The sequence below is a fragment of the Phlebotomus argentipes genome, unplaced genomic scaffold (assembly GCF_947086385.1).
Source record: "Phlebotomus argentipes unplaced genomic scaffold, Phlebotomus argentipes genome assembly contig_5, whole genome shotgun sequence".
NCBI classification, from domain to species: Eukaryota; Metazoa; Arthropoda; class Insecta; order Diptera; family Psychodidae; genus Phlebotomus; species Phlebotomus argentipes.
Window position 1 is genome coordinate 903,207 of NW_026776165.1, and position 19,097 is coordinate 922,303.

The 19,097-nt window shown below is 40.5% G+C and overlaps 1 protein-coding gene across 3 annotated transcripts; it reads left to right on the plus strand.

Annotated features, from left to right (window-relative positions):
* Positions 1-236: 236 nt before the first annotated feature.
* On the plus strand, positions 237-7,579 carry LOC132256446 (dynamin). 3 transcript variants are annotated; one of them, XM_059752866.1, is made up of 11 exons: positions 237-741; positions 1,162-1,385; positions 1,655-1,858; positions 2,223-3,129; positions 3,221-3,327; positions 3,398-3,585; positions 3,663-3,782; positions 3,926-3,940; positions 4,342-4,782; positions 4,844-5,010; positions 5,138-5,260. In XM_059752866.1, the coding sequence occupies exons 1-11, from the start codon at positions 578-580 to the stop codon at positions 5,145-5,147; spliced, it is 2,547 nt and encodes an 848-aa protein (XP_059608849.1). In that variant the 5' UTR covers positions 237-577; the 3' UTR covers positions 5,148-5,260. The 3 variants fall into 3 exon arrangements, with proteins under 3 accessions (XP_059608849.1, XP_059608847.1, XP_059608848.1); XM_059752864.1 differs by lacking the exon at positions 5,138-5,260 and adding an exon at positions 6,517-7,579 and having other exon boundaries at positions 244-741; XM_059752865.1 differs by lacking the exons at positions 3,926-3,940; positions 5,138-5,260 and adding an exon at positions 6,517-7,579 and having other exon boundaries at positions 245-741.
* Positions 7,580-19,097: the final 11,518 nt, after the last annotated feature.

The following is a 19,097-nucleotide window of genomic DNA, read 5'->3' on the forward strand; positions in this document are numbered from 1 at the left end:
TTCTTTTGTCGTCACTGCATAAAATGCTTTGCAATAAAATTTGCAGGAATCTGTTCTTGCTAAGGAATAACTCATTAATTGTATTTAATCGGTGGTAAATATTTTATTGAGTATTTCAGCCAATTCTCGTGGCAAAAGTCCTGTTTCCACAACTCATTCCAGAATTTACACGACGTAATATGGAAAAGGCGCCTGGAATTTTCTTCTTAATAAATAATAATAATCACATAACTCTTGAGATCCTTTCTGGTTACGCGCGCGCGCGTCGTGGCGGCGCTCACATCGCTGAGAATGCGTGGCAAATTCACCACCAAAATATCCCCACATCTGCCTCTCTCTCTCACATCGCACTCTCCCTCTCACTCGTGGGCTTATTTGTCATCGATTGAGTTTTCCTTTCTCTGGTGTTTTCCAGACAAATTCCTTGGCGTGTGAAAAAGTGCTTGGGGCATTCGCGAGGGGCTCCAACGCGTGAATCCGAGTGTCTGTGGGGCGCCAAAGGTGTGCTCCGAACGTGATCAAGTGACTTTTTCTCCCCCATTTCTCTCTTGGACGTCCAACACACTAATCAGCCACCATGTCGGGGAACTTGGGCATGGAGCAACTCATTCCCATCGTCAACAAGCTCCAGGATGCATTCACGCAGCTGGGGGTGCACATGCAGCTGGACCTGCCCCAGATCGCCGTGGTGGGTGGCCAGTCGGCGGGCAAGAGTTCCGTCTTGGAGAACTTCGTGGGCAAGTAAGTGACGACGCGGCCCCATTTCGCCCACTTTTCCCACCCACACACGCCCCATTGGGGCGTCAGGGGGCTGTGCAGTCGCCATGGGAGCTGTTTTGCAGGCGCCCAAGGCACTGTGCAGCGATGCAAAGGCTGCACAAAGACGTCTTCGACATGGCCTTGGAGGCGCTCTGGATGCAATTTCCGGAGACACTCCCCGCACGACAATGGCGCCTCCGAGCGTCCGCCGCGCGCGATGACTCACGCCCCAGTGACGCCCTGAGCGCCCCCGAAAGTCCGTCAATTGCGTCGTGAAGTGGGGAAAAATTGCGAGGGGTGGGAAAATGTCCTCCACCCTCGCTTCCTGTGTTATACAACAGCGACCTTGATTCGATGACCCAATTTTGTGCTCTTCTCACGCCCTCTCTCGCCCTCTCTCAGGGATTTCCTGCCGCGCGGATCGGGCATTGTGACGCGTCGCCCGCTCATCCTGCAGTTGATTAACGGGAATGCGGAGTACGGGGAGTTCCTGCATCAGAAGGGCAAGAAGTATGGTGACTTCGATGAGATCCGGAGGGAGATTGAGGCGGAAACTGACCGGATCACGGGCAGTAACAAAGGAATATCAAACATTCCCATCAACTTGCGCGTCTACTCGCCCAATGGTAAGCGAACCATCCACAGAAGGGGGCCCAATTGGAGCCGTTAGCACTGTCAGAATTTGAGGAAGGAAAAGTACATTGCAATGAGAATTTCCCTGCACTGTTGCTGATAAACTCCAACACAATTTATCTCTCAGTCGAGCGGATGTGACAATGCAAGTGTGTGTGTGTGTGTGTGTTCACTTCAATCGCCCAACACTGTGCCCTTTGCACTTTTCTCGTCAATTGCTAATGAACTCTCTCTCTGATTCACCCTCTTTTCTTCTCTGCAGTGCTGAATTTGACGCTAATCGACTTGCCGGGCTTGACAAAGGTGCCGATTGGCGATCAGCCGGTCGATATTGAGGCGCAGATCAAGGCGATGATCTTCCAGTTCATCAAGAAGGAGACTTGCCTCATCCTGGCCGTGACGCCAGCCAATACTGACTTGGCCAACTCGGACGCTCTGAAGCTGGCCAAGGAGGTTGACCCTCAAGGTGAGACAGAACTCTGCGCGCCCCAATTTCCGCATCGATTTTCCAAGTCAGTGGCGAGATTTGCTCGCGAATGCGTGCTTTGACTGTCGCTGTGTCTTATCTTGAGGTCTTTTTGTTTCGCGAGAAAATGCCTTCGATGATATCACGGGGAATTGATACTACAAATTGGTGAATTCCTTCTAATTTCAGGCAATAAAATTGTGTTATCTGGCTTTTTGTGGGTTTTCTGTGTGTTGAAGAAGAGGAAGAGAAGAGAGCGATGTTTTGGGCTATTTTTGTGCTCTTAGTCTGAAGATTTTTAATGGGGTTTTTATCGCGGGCTTCTTGAGCTTCTTGAGATGAAATTGTTTATCCTCTGTTGCAGGCATTCGCACCATTGGTGTGATCACGAAGCTGGACTTGATGGACGAAGGCACAGATGCCAGGGACATTCTGGAGAACAAACTGCTGCCGCTGCGTCGCGGCTACATTGGTGTGGTGAATCGCTCGCAGAAGGATATCGAGGGGCGGAAGGATATTGGCGCCGCGGTGGCGGCGGAGAAGAAATTCTTCTTCAGCCACCCGTCGTATAGGCACATCGCCGATCGCCTCGGCACGCCGTATCTGCAGCGCACGCTGAATCAGCAGCTGACGAATCACATTCGTGACACGCTGCCGGGTCTGCGGGACAAGCTGCAGAAGCAGATGTTGACGCTGGAGAAGGATGTGGAGCAGTACAAGCACTTCAGGCCCGATGATCCCAGCATCAAGACGAAGGCGATGCTGCAGATGATCCAGCAGCTGCAGTCGGACTTTGAGCGTACGATCGAGGGCAGCGGCTCGGCGCTGGTGAACACGAATGAGCTGAGCGGCGGCGCCAAGATCAATCGCATCTTCCACGAGAGGCTGCGCTTTGAGATTGTGAAGATGTCGTGCGACGAGAAGGAGCTGCGCCGCGAGATCTCCTTCGCCATTCGCAATATTCACGGTATCCGCGTGGGTCTGTTCACGCCCGACATGGCCTTCGAGGCCATCGTGAAGAAGCAGATCGCGCAGCTGAAGGAGCCGGTGCTCAAGTGTGTGGATCTAGTCGTACAGGAGCTGTCGCACGTGGTGCGCATCTGCACGGACAAGATGGCCAGATATCCGCGCCTCCGCGACGAGACGGAACGCATCATCACGACTCACATTCGCCAGCGCGAGCAGTATTGCAAGGAGCAACTGCTGCTGCTCATTGACTTCGAGTTGGCGTACATGAACACCAACCATGAGGACTTTATTGGATTCGCCAAGTGAGTTTCAAAGGAAAAATTAGCTTTATTTCATCGACATTCCCTGTTAATTTTTCCTCTGTACAATTGACTCTGTTTTGTGTGTTTGCAGTGCTCAGAGCAAGTCTGAGAATGCCTCGAAGACGGGCACTCGTGCCATTGGCAATCAAGTCATCCGGAAGGGCCACATGTGCATCCAGAATTTGGGCATAATGAAGGGTGAGTTGCAAGTGATGGGAATTTGTGTGTGGGCAAGAAAGATGACGCGCATTTTCACTGTCTTTTCCAGGTGGCTCGCGCCCCTATTGGTTTGTCCTCACGTCTGAGAGCATATCGTGGTTTAAGGATGAGGATGAGAAGGAGAAGAAGTACATGTTGCCACTCGATGGGCTCAAGTTGCGCGACATCGAGCAGGGATTCATGTCGCGTCGCCACACTTTTGCCCTGTTCAATCCGGACGGGCGAAATGTGTACAAAGTGAGTGTTGATTTTGGGGTCACTTCAAGTCATTGATGTGATTGACTAACTCTGGGTTGTTTCTGTTCTCTGCGCAGGATTACAAGCAACTGGAGTTGTCGTGCGAGAGTGTGGACGATGTGGACTCGTGGAAGGCGTCATTCCTCCGTGCTGGTGTTTATCCGGAGAAGGACTCCTCCACGGCCAATGGCGATGAGGTGAGATACACTGAATTTACACTAATTTTCAATGCTGCAGAAACTTTTTGCCGACGGCATAAAAATGTTGAGATATTTATCAAATTAAATGCCTTTTAATTTCTTCTCCCTTGAATTACGATGTGTTGAAAAATGTGGCTTAGGGAGATGGACAAGAGGTTTGTTTCAAAATGCCTTTTTCGCAATTTCTCTCTCACATACACACACACGCCAGAAACACTTTCAATTCAATTTGTGAAATTTATTCAATTTATCCTTTTGGTTGTATATAAATTGAAATGAACAGTGACTTGTATTTGCGTCATCATTGCAACTAAAATCGTGGGATTGTTTTCTGTATTATTACATGCATATAATTACATATTTTTAATCAATTCAGAGTGTCTCAGTGTGTTTATTTTTCTCCTCTTTTACGCTAAATTTCCCTCCAGAGATTGAAGAATGTGTGATTGTTTCGGAGTTTACTCGTAGTTGTTCTCTTTAGATAACATCTCTCTCTCTCTCTCTCGGCGAATTACTAATGCTGTGTTTTCTCTTTTGCTGCACAACCCTTCGACAGAGTTCTGAGGATAATGAGACCAGCTCGCTGGATCCGCAATTGGAGCGTCAGGTGGAGACGATAAGGAATCTGGTGGACTCGTACATGAAGATTGTGACGAAGACAACACGTGATATGGTACCAAAAGCCCTCATGATGATGATCATCAACAATGCCAAGGACTTCATCAATGGCGAACTGCTGGCTCACCTCTATGCCAATGCCGATCAGTCGACGATGATGGAGGAGAGTCCAGAGGAGGCGGCCAAGCGCGAGGAGATGCTGAGGATGTACCATGCGTGCAAGGAGTCGCTGAGGATCATTGGCGACGTGTCGATGGCCACGGTGAGCACGCCAGTGCCGCCGCCAGTGAAGAACGACTGGCTCTCCAGCGGACTGGACAATCCGCGCCTGTCGCCGCCGAGTCCCGGCGGACCCAGGAAGGCCGTGCCGCAGCAGCAGGTGAGTTCAGTCGGTGGCAACTTGGGTTTGAGTGACTGTGTAATTTCTCTGTGATCTGCAGGGCTCTCTGGGTGGCGTTGGAGGCGGCGGACCGCCGGGAGGCATCAGAGGCCCGCATCCGCCGGCTGGCAGACCGGCGCCGGCCATTCCAAATCGCCCCGGCGGCGCTCCACCCTTGCCACAAGGGCGGCCCGGCGGCCAGGCTCTTCCCGCTCCGCTAATTCCATCGTGAGTATCCTTTTTCCCATCGTCTTATTGCTTTGCATGCCTCTAAGCTTTGACTAACACACGCTTGAAAATGCCTCGCAATGAAACTAGGATGATTGATGATAAAAAATGGTTTATGAATTTTCAGGAGGCGTTAAATACACTAACTAAAATGCATTTATCTAACAAAGTGGGAGTGAGAAAGAGAGGAAATCATAAAATAACAATTAATCGCACTGCATTCTGTTGGTAGTTTAATATAGAATTAACATGAGAAAAGACGAAGAAGCTGATGATAATGATGAGATATTATTGGGAGAATTAAGTGCTGAAGAAGTGTTTTGCTTTGTATAGTGAAGAGGAAAATACAATCTATAAATATAAACAAATATATTTTGCTTGAAATGAGAGTTCAAACGAGTTCTTTTCCCCTTCTAAAATCACTCACAAAAAAGAAACCAATTAAACTGTTGATAAAGTGACAAAAGAAGTATAATGAAAATTAATCATAGAATATAATATGAAGAGTTACTGAAGAGAGAAAAAGTGGAATTTAGAGAGAAAGATATATATATATTTAGATGTAATTTTCAAATAGCAATTAACCATTGAGGAGTGGCTAAAATTGATTTATGAGAGACAGGCTAAAAGAAAAACCGATTGGTGTCTAAGCAAAAAAAAAAAAGAGGAAAATCTTTCATCTCTACATGTAATATTTGTGTGTTGAAAAAAAAAAGAAAAGCTATTTTAACTAAATATTCAAAAATAAAACATTAAAGGAAAAAATTCAATTCTAAGTGGACAAATATTCGATGAAAAACATATTTTTTACATTTTTACACGACATGAAGACATGTAAAAATTTGCCTTTGCGCTCAATGGACGGCGAATTTTGGTTATTTTTGAATTTTTGTAAATTGTGAGTTCGAATCTGGATGAGAATTTTGATTTTTTTTTAGATTAATTTCCATTGTTTTCTTGTACCTAAAATATTTTTAACAACATAAATGAATCAAATAATGGTTGAAAATTAATTGATGAGCTGTTAAAGAGGCGGTAAATATGAATTTGCACTGAGATTTGAATTTATCATGTTTTCTTTACTCATTATTCTGTCGCTTTCTTTGTAAATATTCTTATGCAGCAATCAAAAGATATTTACTTCGTTCTTTTTTTTTATTGAAAATTTCCTTTAATTTTTCACTGTTATCCTAAATTGAATAAAATTGTAAAATTGACGCAAAGGCTGTTGACACATTTCACCCACCAAAAAAGTAAACATTCCATTGAGACACTGAATAAATAAAGCATTCTAATGCTCAACAATTTTCTGTGCTTTTTGTGACAAAAAAAAAGGATGCAATGTAATTAATCACACAATTAACCATGAAATTAACACAAATGGCGATTAGAAGTTGTTGTACAAAAGGAGGAAAAGTGCGAATTATAGAGTTAGAGTTTGTTTTATCCTGAGGCAATTCTGAGCAATTCTGGTTAATTCTAATGTGGATAATTTTGCACATGTAGTCGGCCTGGCGGCGGAGGACCTCAAATTCCTGCCCACATGCGTCAGCAGGTGAATCAGGCCGTTGGCCAGGCTGTCACCAATGCGGCCATCAATGAGCTCTCCAGCGTCTTTTCCAGCAAATTCAAGTAAAGCGGCGCCGAAGACATCTCACGAGACACACAGAAACACACACACACTTTTCTTATTAGAGTAGCGTTTAATGCAGGAGAGATTTGATGGAAAAGGAGGGAATTTACTTTGCAAATGCAATGATTTTTTTTTTATTATGATTAATAATATTATTTGAAAAATGATATTTTGTATTATTGAGAGAGTATGATTAGAGTTGGTGAAAGTGTGAGTTAGAGAATGAATTGATTTTTCATTGATAATTAAATTTAATTAAAGAAAAAAAAGAGAAACACAGACAAAATACACTGAAGATATAATTAAAAAAAAATATAAACGTTCCATATATTAAACTTGAATAAGATGATAAAATGAATTTAGAATTGTATTAAAAGAGAAAGTCTTGCAATATTTCATGTGTTTTTTTTTCTTCCTTTAAATTATAGTTTCATTTTCGCATTAGGACGCAAAAATGCTTAGAATTTTCAACAATTTATCCTTCTTTTCAATTCAATACCAAAGTTTTACTGAGATTCTTTGAAAGAGAAAAGCATTTGTATTTTTTTTCTAATTGTTTTTCAATAAGTTTTTATTTCTACCGCTTCTTAGAGGAAAAGTGAGTAAAAAAAGGCGCGAAATTTAATATTTGTTTTTTTTTTTACTCAACAATTATTATTTGCACAGAAAAAAAGTAACAAGAAAATCAATGTAAAACTAGTTGAGAAGAATGCATTGCTGAAGGTATTTTTCCAGTTCTTTCAAAATTGTAGATGCAAAAAGCAGAGAATTATATTGAATGTTAGTGTCCTAAAAGAGAAAAAAAAAATAGAGAAAGAAGAGCATAAATTATAAATTATAAAGCGTAATTTTAAGTTAATAAAGATGAGAGAAAAAATATCGGAATTAAAATTTTCAAAGTGAAATCTTAAATTATTCGGTGTCTAAAATTGAAAATGATGAAGAGAAGAAGCACTAAGAATGGAAATTCTTGCTCCTTAGCCTGTGCACAAAGTTATATCCTCTCATATCAGGATAGATATGCAATTTACGCCCATCATGTACATAAATCCCCCAAAAAAAGAAGAAATTCTTCGGCTCACAGCAGAAGAGAAAAACATCAACGAAAAGTCCTCATGAGTTCATTCATTTCCTCGGTGAATCTTAATGTGCATTTTTGAAAGTAAAACACCTCATTTAAAGTGTAAAATCCAGCAAAAACTATGGAAAAGAGCAAAAAGATTTGTTTTCATGACGAGCAAAGAGAAAAGAGGAGAAAATCACAAGACAAAGAAGGAAGTATTGGAATGGTGTGTAAAATAGAAGCGATTCATGAAAGCCCCAACAAAGAGAGAATATAATTAAATTAATTATTTTTCTGCTTACAGAAAAAAAGAAAAAACATGAAGAAGATAAAATATATAAGAAATCATATATAAACTTTGTTGCTGATAAAAGAAAAATGAAGAAAAACATGTAAGAGACATTGTTAGTAGAGAAATAAATGAAATAAAGATGAATAGAATCATTAGAAGAAGTACTGATTTATATAAGTCAAATCTTCGATCTTATTTTCGCCCTTTTCTGCCGATTTTATTGAATAAAAGAAGATTTTCTCGCATGTAATTGAAGCAGCAGCAGCGCCCCCTGCGTTTGGGGAATTATTACTGTACATCACAGACTCAAACCTAAGGTCAAAATTCAATTTTCATCTTATCTTTAAGATGAAGCGCCGACGTTATTCTTTTCAGCGAATCGTCGATGTTGAATCTCTTGCCATCTTCAGCAGTACCATGTGCAGCACACTGGCGAGCAGACTCGTCGCGGAGAATCCAATCCAATGTCTTTGTTACCTGAGCCAGAGCACGAAGTGCAGAGAAAGAGCGGCAGCAAAACAGCTTGTATGTTTTTATCTTCATGTCGTGCAATCCAGTTTCGTTCGCAGGCTTTTGAAAGGATGAAAAAACGACTACGAATGCAAAAATTGTAGCTTTTCCATTTTGGTTTCAATTTTGGACTTGAATCTAACATTCATTTGTAGAATTTTTCAATTGGAATATTAAGAAATGCGTCTCTTTACTTTGAGGGCTGATTGAAGACTGACTCAAGATCGTCTTTCTATTCTTTGATTGTTTATTATTTACTCTGAATTATCGTGACATCGTCAGCAGTTATTTCTGTTACTGGTATCAAATTCAGTGGCCACTCTAGTTTATCTTTGGGCTGATTTATCAGTTCACAATAAATCTAGAATTACTGAACTTTTGTTGCAAAGTTTCTTCGGATATCATGAAATGTTTTTTTTGTCTTTGTTCTCATTCTTGATGTCGAACATAAAACAAGGAATCAATTCACAAAGACAGACATCAGTAATTACTCATTAAATGAGCAGACGCTGGAATATGGACAGAAAATTGGTGCTAAGAAAGTCCTGAAAGTCGATTTATCATGTTTCAAAGTCAAAATCGAAAAGGTAATTGTCGAAAATGGATGTGAAATAGTCCAAAATATCAGTATTGAAAGCATTCTTCGGCAATTGAGGGCTCTTTCGGTGGGAACAAGAGAAGAAACCAAGAGAATAGCATTCTAATAAACCTTAATAAGCATGCCTCAATTATTAATTGGTGAGTCAAAGGAATGATTTTTGGGATGGTGGAAATGTTCTCAAATCATTTAGTGCTCCAATTCGACTCTCCTGCATTCGCGCTTCATCTTTTTTGCCCCCGCGAGAATCTTCCCATTCTCTTCGCTGATGAATGTAATCACGAAAATCAACATGATATTGCGATAAAAACTGATTCGATTGATGAAAGGGAGTTTTGAGGAGGAAAAGAATGGAAGATAGTGGACGGCATCGTAAATTATAACTCAGAGCAACATGAAACGTTGATTTAACTTGTCGATATATTCTCCCTGCCTTTCCTCGAGCGAAGCAATTTTAAATTGATTACAGACCGCAATGAGACCATCGAAGGGACTTGAATTTCAAGAACCCCGGCGAAAGAACATGCAAGAAGCACAGGAGAATATTTACGAGAAATATTTACTCAACATTCTCTTTGTGCGTCTTTTTTTCCATCTTCTCTCTTCGCGTCCATTCTTCCTCCGGATCGCGGGCTTGGAGAGAACTTTGGCCCAAGCTTAATACTACATTGATGATGATCCAAGCGTCAGTGAGTCTGAGATTGCGCGCTCTCTTGCTCTTGTGTCGAATCTCGATGGAATTCTCAAGTGTTGCGAAATCATGCCGTAATTTATGTATTTGCTGAAAGGGTCATAACAATTCATCAGGCTCGCCTTGACACGTTTATTATTTTGTGGTTACTTTGCACCTTACATGTATAGCGAAATTTTTGAGATGAAATAAACAAGGGGGAGATAATTATGATTAACCTGAAACGTTCAAATTTACCTGCAAAATACTTCCAGGTCTTAATCTTCCAACACTGTTTGTGAAAGCTCTCGTAAATTTGCCATTTAATGGATCTCTTAAGCTTCCATTCGACTTTTCTCTCAAAATTCCTCTTCAAATCATTTCTTATGTGTTCTTGACAAATCTAGGAACAATTTTTAGGTTGGATTTGCAATGAATTCTTCATTGGTATGAAGAAGGCACAAGTTTTGTCGCCAAGAGAAGAACTTAGTGGATAGTTCTTTTATATAGTTTGAATATTATGTACTCTGCTAACGTAAGCATTGATGTTTGACCCAAGGAGCGATTCTTGTTTGTAATTAACGCCTCTTATATAAGTCATTTTGTTGTCGTTATAGCCAGAGAATGTGATGAAGAAACTGGATTCTAATTGACAAAATTAGCAAGAAATTGAAATAAAATTCCAAACTATGAATTCAAATATATAAATTATAATCGAGATTGGTGACTAATAAACAACATTTTTAATCTTGTCGCCAGAGATGTGAGATTCTGGCGATCGCCTTTTGGCTCCTTCCTTTGCCATCAAGAGCGCGCGCTCAAGAGTGGTAGCATGAAAACCAATGGAAAAATCAACAGAACGCGATGGCAACTGGTCTTCTTCTACCAATCTCACTCTGTTGCTCGCAATAAAACACGCGTGAGAGTTGAAAAATCGCAAAGAACATGAAGCTAATCTTCTGGCCAATCTCGCGCATTCGACAATTGCTTGGGCAACTTTATTTATTACATTATTTCAGTGTATAATTGCTGCGATATCTGTGCATTATCTCCTCGCGCGTCAGCCAAACTAACAATCTAATGATAGTGATTGGCTTGACGTCACTCGTCCACTCGGAATAATCTGCATAAGTTGCCGCGGAATATTGTGTATGGTTTCGCTGTGGTGACATATTCTCAAATTTCACCTGAGAGCGCTTGTGGTCAGGTGGCCAGAAGATCAGACGCGCCAGTGTCAAATGCTCGATGGCTCTTGGTGCGAAACGAGGCCACGAGAGTTGCTGGAGTTGTTTAAATAATTTGGCATTTGTGTGTAAATTGCGCTAGGCTACGCAAGTGTCGGACATGAATTTCCATAAATAATTTATTGACTTTATTGGCGTGGGAACGCGCGCGCTTTTGGCCCGCCGAACAGTAGGTGAAGTGAATGTCCAATTTCACATTATATGCGCTGACTTTTCTTCGCTGGGCGCACACGTTTGGCAGATGTCTTCACTTTGCGGCGTGCCTTATGGCCAGCGGAGGTCGTTGATTTGTTGTTCTCCGCCACTCTTAATTATCACATATTCGTGATTTATCCATGTGAGTCGCAAAGTGGAGGAATAATTGTCACCAAATGAGCACGCGATGATTTGCGCTGTGTCTTTCCATGTTGCAAATGAATGAACAAGTACTTTGGCATATGAGATATGTTCTAGAGATTTATAGGCTGTGAAATCACCTTTCCAAATCTGCATCACTTTTGGAAATCGGATAAGAACATTGGAAGATATGGCCAGATATATGATGGAATGCAGAACATCTCAAAATTGACACTCAAAAATTGTATAATTTTATTAACAATAATAGTGATGAACACAGATTTGTGGAAGCTTGAATTGAAGATGGAAAACAGGCAAAAACACTTGGCAAGAAAATGTCTTCTTCCATCATCGGCTAATGGATGAAAAGAAACACCAATCAAGAGACAACAGAATATTTTATGTGATGTTGCAAATTGCAAATAATCAACTAATGCTTTTAAACTTGACTTGGTAGAAGATATACGATGCAGACCTTCTTCTGCTAAAACATCTTCCTGTATTATGGATTCCACATTAATCATATATACCAGTTTGATATGTTGCAGCAAATTTATCATGGCCTTATTAGAGCCGGCAATGCTTCCCGTCGTGGTGGATTCCTGAGGAAAAATCACAGTTTTGCCAAACTGAAACTCTCCTCGACAGGCTCTCGGGGGAATTAATTGGCTCAAAGAATTCGAGTTACAACATCAAACAAACTCCATTCAGATTGTCACAGCATTTTCCCTCCTCAACATTGCAGCTCGGCGAGCAGCGGCAGAGAATGTCGTGAAACCGAGCAATTCGTCTGCCTTTAATTTTTCAGCCTTCCACACAAGATAAGCCCCGCACTATCTCTCATTTGCTGCTAATGCACTCGTAATCGCTGTATCTCCAGCTCTTTTAGTGCATCTCTCGCTCGGGACTTGATCTCGTTCTCAAGTGTGTGTTCGTCCGTTGAGTGGATAAAAAGAGATGAAGAAGAAGTGAAATAAAACAAATATACCGAATACCATGCATTTAACATACAACATAATGGCTCTCATGGCTCTCGCAGGGGCGCAGAGTCCATCGCAAGGGCCAGACACTGCGCCCAGAAGTGGTGTACAAGCTCGGACAATAATTTCTTCCAACCACTCTCGATGCAGAAAACCTAATCACAATCGCATTGAGACTCTCACGGTTAAGAAGAATACATTTTCTGACTATGTTTTTGATTCCTAACAACGTAATTTGTTGAGAATTCTTCTTAATGATGTTTTAGAAGACTTTCCTAACTGACTCTTCTATATTTGTCTAAAAGTGCTTGATAGTGTTAGGTTTTAAGAGTGGTTTGCAGAAAAGCTGCAACATTTAAATCTCTTCCCCTTGGCTAACTACCTCCGGAGCGCGATGTTGTGGCGCATAGCGAGCTACATAGCGAATATATGTGGAGAAGACAGTGAAGGAGAGAATTGAGAGATAAGGAGAAAAATCAACAAAAAACTCTTCTACAAGAATTGAAGCAATTTTCAAACGAGGCACATAATGAAAAAAAACTATGCCACAAAATAGATATAAAAATGTAAAATATTCGCCTCGGGCTGCTCGAAGGTAAATTACAGGCAGCTCCCAATGCTGAAGATTCAATGGATTCCTCCGCATGTGTGGAGGATGAACTCCCAGGGATGGAAGAGAGAGAGAGAGAGACAAAAGAGGCCGCTGATGTGGAGTCCAACAAATCTCTCGAAATTAATTCCTAACAAAAGGAGCAACACGAAGTCGAAGAAAAATTAAATATTACCCAAACCTCTCTCTCTCTCTGCTATTGTTTTATCGACATTCACACAGGCGCGCACTCAGGCGGAAATTCGGGATTTGCGAGGAAATTTTGCAGTCATTCGCAAGCTGTGCATGATATGAATTGCATTTCGAGGTGGTTGAAAAATGTGGAATTGATATAAATTCGCGAATAATGCGAATTTATGCCAATTTCCTCCCACTCATGCAGTCCTTAAGCAGTGCATGAGAATGAAGAATGGTTGCAAAGAACGAATGAATTTGGTGAATACGCGAGAGCTCAAGAAGGGATCATTCGTCTTGTGCCCCTGCAAATAAGAAAACGCACATGCAGAAATCTCCCTCCGAGTCCGCCGAAAGACATTTTATACACCACAAATGTGGCCAAAAAGACCACAAGAAGAGAGAGAAGGAATACAGAAGAGGAGTGGAATAAAAACGACATGTTGCAGGTATTCCAGTGAATCAATTTATTAGAGTTACTTTTAAATTACTCTCCCAACCGTTTTTTCTTCGCCTTCTCATGGCTCTTATTCCATGGCCATAGGTTTCCATTCTCGACTAAAAATTACTTTACGATTGTGTCACTGAATTGTCAGACAAATATTCGGCCTATGCTCGAGGCATTTTGGTGGCTCTTCTGCTTTCTTTCTTTTGCGTCGATTGAGAATGAATTTGCAGAACAATTTACCAGTTAGCCCAGAAAGACAGTGAAGAAGATTGAAAGGAAGCATCGGAAAAAGGAGAGAAGGAAGACCACCGTGATTGGCACATTTTTCAGGGAAACAATTCCAACCTGATCCTAATCTTTGGGCTATTTTGTCCACAAATGATTCACTCAAGTAACAAAATAATAATAAACTGCAAAAAGATTCTGCTCAAAATCCACTTCATGCAGGTGAAAAATAAACTCTGTTAGGAGGCTTAGCAGGTAAGAAACAATTAATATTATTCATTGAATCAATAAGAGATTACAATGAATAAGTAAAAAACAGCACATTCTGGATGATTCATTTCGAATTAACCCTTCAATGAATATATTGAAAATCTTTGCAAAAGCTGTTTTGCTTCTAGATTTGAAGTAGATTGAATTAAAGTAAATTAATGCAATTGTCTCCACAATTTGATTATGTTTTTAATTTGTTTTTAGACACTTTTAACTATAATTAGAGTAATGGAAGTTAATCAGTCATAACTGAGAAACGCAGTCGAACAGATGTAAAAGCATTTCCAAAAGCAAATTACGTTTTTGAGTGCAAATTGATTATAAGATCAACCAAAAGACTCATCAATTGAAAGCAGTGAATGTTAGGCAAGGGTTAAATATATTAGATGAATTCCTCTTCGGCTCAGTCCATGAAGTATGGGAGAAGACAAATATAGCAAATGAGAGATGAAAGGTATATAAATAAATTTCTTCGTATATTCCGTGTATTAAAACAAAGCCCCAAAACTCCGCTTGGAGATCATACAAATTTTGGGAGCGCAATCATTCGTCATTCACAATGAGCCAACAAGAGATTGTATTAGATATTTTCCTTGACAATTTTCCTGATTATTATGTGTCAAAGAAGAACATATTTTCACAATCTCCTTGCAAGAAGAAAAATGTGACAGGAAAGAATTTGCAGTGGTTCCTTAAAATGAATCATTGTGAATCGTTAGGAATCGAAAAAGATTCTTGGAAGCCACTCTGCGGATGAAATAACAACCTCACGAGAATAAAACCACTTTGCTTTATCGGTTTCTCAGTCATTTTTGATTCATTATATTGATGAGTGGGATCCGACAGGAAATTAATAACAAATCATTGTAGAGGCAGGAGAAAAAGAAGACAAACAACCTCAAAATATTTGTTAATACCAATTATTAATAAATTTTCTCCGTTGATCACGAAATAATCCTCTGTGGAATGCCAGGAAGGCGATGAGAAATTGCTCTGAACCTCATAATCTCTTCGTGAATTTACTCTCAGCAATTTCATTTATTAATATTTGGTTCACATTCATACGAAGTTATTCTTATTCCTCTGATGAATTTTGTATGTGAAATAACTTATTGTAATTCTTGTGACTGAGAATAGAGACATTGCGATGTGAACATGAGAAAGGAAGTTAATTCGTTTGGATTTATTAGACGATGCTAAAAGCCACGACATCTTGTGAATACATTTGTTATCCTGCAAATCATTAAAATCGTTATGCATATAACAAGCTGTAATATCGCAGAAATGGCAAAAATTCTCAAGTGAATCAGAGAGAAAATTGGCATATTAAGGCACACATGTGGCAAGGAGTATGTATTTTTGTTGTTTGTTGGGGTTCTCGTACAGGAGGCGACAAGCGACCATTTTAAGAAGAAGAAGATGTATAGTTAAATTTGTGTTTCGCGGTGAAGTGAATTCGCGGGAATTTAAATTTAAACAATTCTTTTTTCACGGATTTTCATTATTTTATTCAAGTTGTGAATGTTTGTATTTTCTTTTGCTCCTGTGAAGCCGCCCACCCTTTTTTCCTATACATATTCGCCCTTCTCTCCTTCTCAATTAAGTGATTATTTTGGTAAATTATTTTGTTTCTAATTCTCTGCTTCACATAAGTATTTAAGACATCTTTTGAATATCTGCTGCAGTCCACATTTTCATTAATAAATTCACACGTGTCTCTTAGAACATTTTTTTTTCACTTTAAAAGTGAGATGAAAATCGTGGAATCTTGGAAGTAAAATTCAACTTTCTCGCAAAAATTAATGAAATCCATATAGAGTTATTGAATATTATAAAAAAAATAACTTATCAATCGATTGATCTTCCACTGTCTCCTCATAATCCGAAATAATTTCGATTGTGTTGTCGAAGAGCATGTCTACTTCCGATTCTTTGTCACTTCCGGCTTCATCGCGGATCACATCATTCAGCTCTTCATCCTCGTCTCTCAAGACTGCAGTTCTCTCCTCAAACTCATCTCCATTACCGCAGGGCATGATCTTTGCGTAGGAATGATCCCTGTGAAATACGAGAGCACATTTAAGTCAATCAATTTACACATATTTCTATTCTGAAACTTACATAGAATTGCAATCTCTGGGTTGAGAGATTGGATGAGGTCCAGACTCGCCTCTGGATGAGCCCGGCTCAGCTCTGGAGATGTCCCAACTTTCGTCGGGAAAACTGAAAATTATTATAGATGAAATAATAAAAAAGAACAACCTGCATTGTATATAAATCATTACCTCCCTTCTTCAATCTCCTTCTGCACTTCCACTCTCCCTGCAGAGCTCGGGAAGTGGGGTGGAAATCGTCAGGCAGGAAGTGGTCAGAGCACACTCTGATGATCTTCTTCTCAATACCTGACGACTTCTTCAAGATTTTCCTCCACTTCCTCACCACCTTCTCACTCTCGTGGTGTGGGAGTTGGTGGAAGGAGACGTGGGGATTACATCCCTGGATATTCTCACAGCCAATTCACTGCAATTCATTTTTCTTCAACTTTTGCACAGAAAATTGACAATTAGAACGTGCGAAATGAATGAACAGTTGGTTTATTGTGACTTCGCGCGAAAAGAAGTCCGATGAAAAATAGTATGATCAAATAACGGCGAATTTTTCGCTAAAACCTAACCTCAAATAGACGATGTCGCCTCCTGTACGAGAACCCCAACAAACAACAAAAATACATACTCCTTGGGTGAAACTCTTACCGAAGACTTTCATTAGTCAAATTGGGAGAGCAAACTTTGGTCTGAGCTCCTTTATATTGAAGAGCGTGGAAAACAAACAAATTATTTTTCTTCTTCATGTCTTAACTTCTTCCATGCTCTCCATGTTCCTCTTTTTGTTCACCCATCATGCGCCTTTTTATGCATTGGGGCTCTCGACTCCACGCAAAACAACACCAAATGAGAGCCGAGCGAGGCGAACCTCCCATGAGATGGAGAAGAAAACGCAACTGGAGGAATATAAATAATGATAAAACAACCTTAAAAACTTGAGAAAACTTTGAAGAAGACGAATGACTGGAATACACGAAGAGGGAAGATAATTTTTTCTCTGTGTGCACAGATGAAAGCAAACACAGAGAGATGTTCTCTCACTCTAGCGAAGGAGCTGAGCTGTGTGTCTTCGAGCATTCTGAAAATCCGGTCAAATTGTGCAAAGTAATCCTTTCTGCGCTCAGAACATGGGCGATTCATCGAATTTACCTGGAATTTAATTACATAGACCAACAACACAGCCTTGTTTCCCATTCTCGACTCACTATGATTTTCTTAAATGCATCCCACCAGACGAAGATGCCGAAAATTGGGCAGTCATTAAGTCTGGACCTTTGAAGTTCGTCCGGAAACATCATAAAAATCCCTTTCAGCGTCTGTCATTATCATCCACTCTGCTTTGCTGCAGATTTTTATATGCCGTGCATTAAAGTGAAATGTTTCAATCAGCGTCTATAAAAATACCAAGTTTATACTTCTTCAAACACAACGCACACCGTTCGATAATCTTCTCTTACACCCCGAACAGACTGGGCTTTTTACATTGATTACACAGACCCGGGACTTTTTTACGCCCTTACGGGACCTTTTTTCCCAAAATGCCTATTTCGGCCAATTTTTGCTCGGGAAGATCGCGGAAAACGATCAGATCACCTTCGCTCTGCAATTATTTAACGTTTCATAGGAATTTTTACCGTGAAAATTCTCATTTTCGTGAAAAACATGTTAATATACTCAGTTGTGTGGCAGAGTGAAAAAGAGAATCGACACTGTAGGGTGCCTTTTTCAAGTGTCGTCACAGCTCGGGTGATTAGCACAGCCGCTCGGCACTCGTCGGACTGTTCTACTATTGTGCCAATTCGTTTGAACGTCACTCCGAGGCCAATATTTTGGAAATTGGCAAGAAATATTTAGTTTTTCGTGAAATGTGTGAGCAAGACGTGAAGAATATTGCAGAGAAGTGAGAGTGGAAGATGTTTCCGGATAAAAAGCTGCATCTTCTGCGAAGGATTAGTGATAAAGGCCGGTCAACTGCAAGGCGAGTTGCAGAAGATGAGCTCAGAGAGAAATTGCCGAAGAACGTCTTCCGTGCGCATATTCTTCAGCATCACGCCAATGAATTGCTGACAAACTGAAATAGGACGATTTCTGGAGGAAAAGAATCACTGTGAACTGATTCAGAAACAACACGAGAACACGCGGTAGACGCTGAGCGAGCCATCAGATATTGAGAGCGAGCCTAATCATCAGTTTTTATCAGGAAATCCTTCGTCCCGAATTAAAATTTACGGTGAGTAATTAAAATCAAATTAAATCATGATTAAAAGTTAATGATTATGATATTTTCAGGGGAATTCTTCCAAGATCTATCCAGAATATTGCAGTACCAGTTCACCTTCTGTACTTTCCTGGACCAAAAAACGCCGCGAATAAAGATCAACGCTTTTTGATGGAGTGTGATTCAACCTGATTCCCGGCTCTAGATCTCGCTGACGCTCTCGCTAGCGTTTACTCGGAATATTCACCATTCGTGGTATTAAATACGGAACTACCAATGCAATGAGTCGCGACCTTTATATATTTTTAGCCAAATTATCTCAAAAATTCTGTAAGAATTGACACCAAAAACTTCCATATAAAATAATGCTTATGATTTTGAATAATTTTAATTTTGTGGGAAAAGAGAGAAATAAAAACCTTACATAAAATGCACTTTAAATTTGTGTTTTTGGCTATGACGGAGAATTAAATAGTTAATTTGAGATATTTTATGTCGATTTCCGCGATACTTTGCTGTCTGCAAAGTATAACTGAGTAATTGCCGATAGCGCCGCGTTTAGCATTAAAATCGGCGCTGTCTGCTTAACTGTAGCACAGAAGCACGAAAGCTCCAAAGCGCTAGAGCAAAAAAGGGTCTTAGAGCGAGTGCCCTAGAGAGAAGTCCCCGCTCGAAAAAAGTCCCTCAACTGTTATAAAGGTTGAGTCTGTT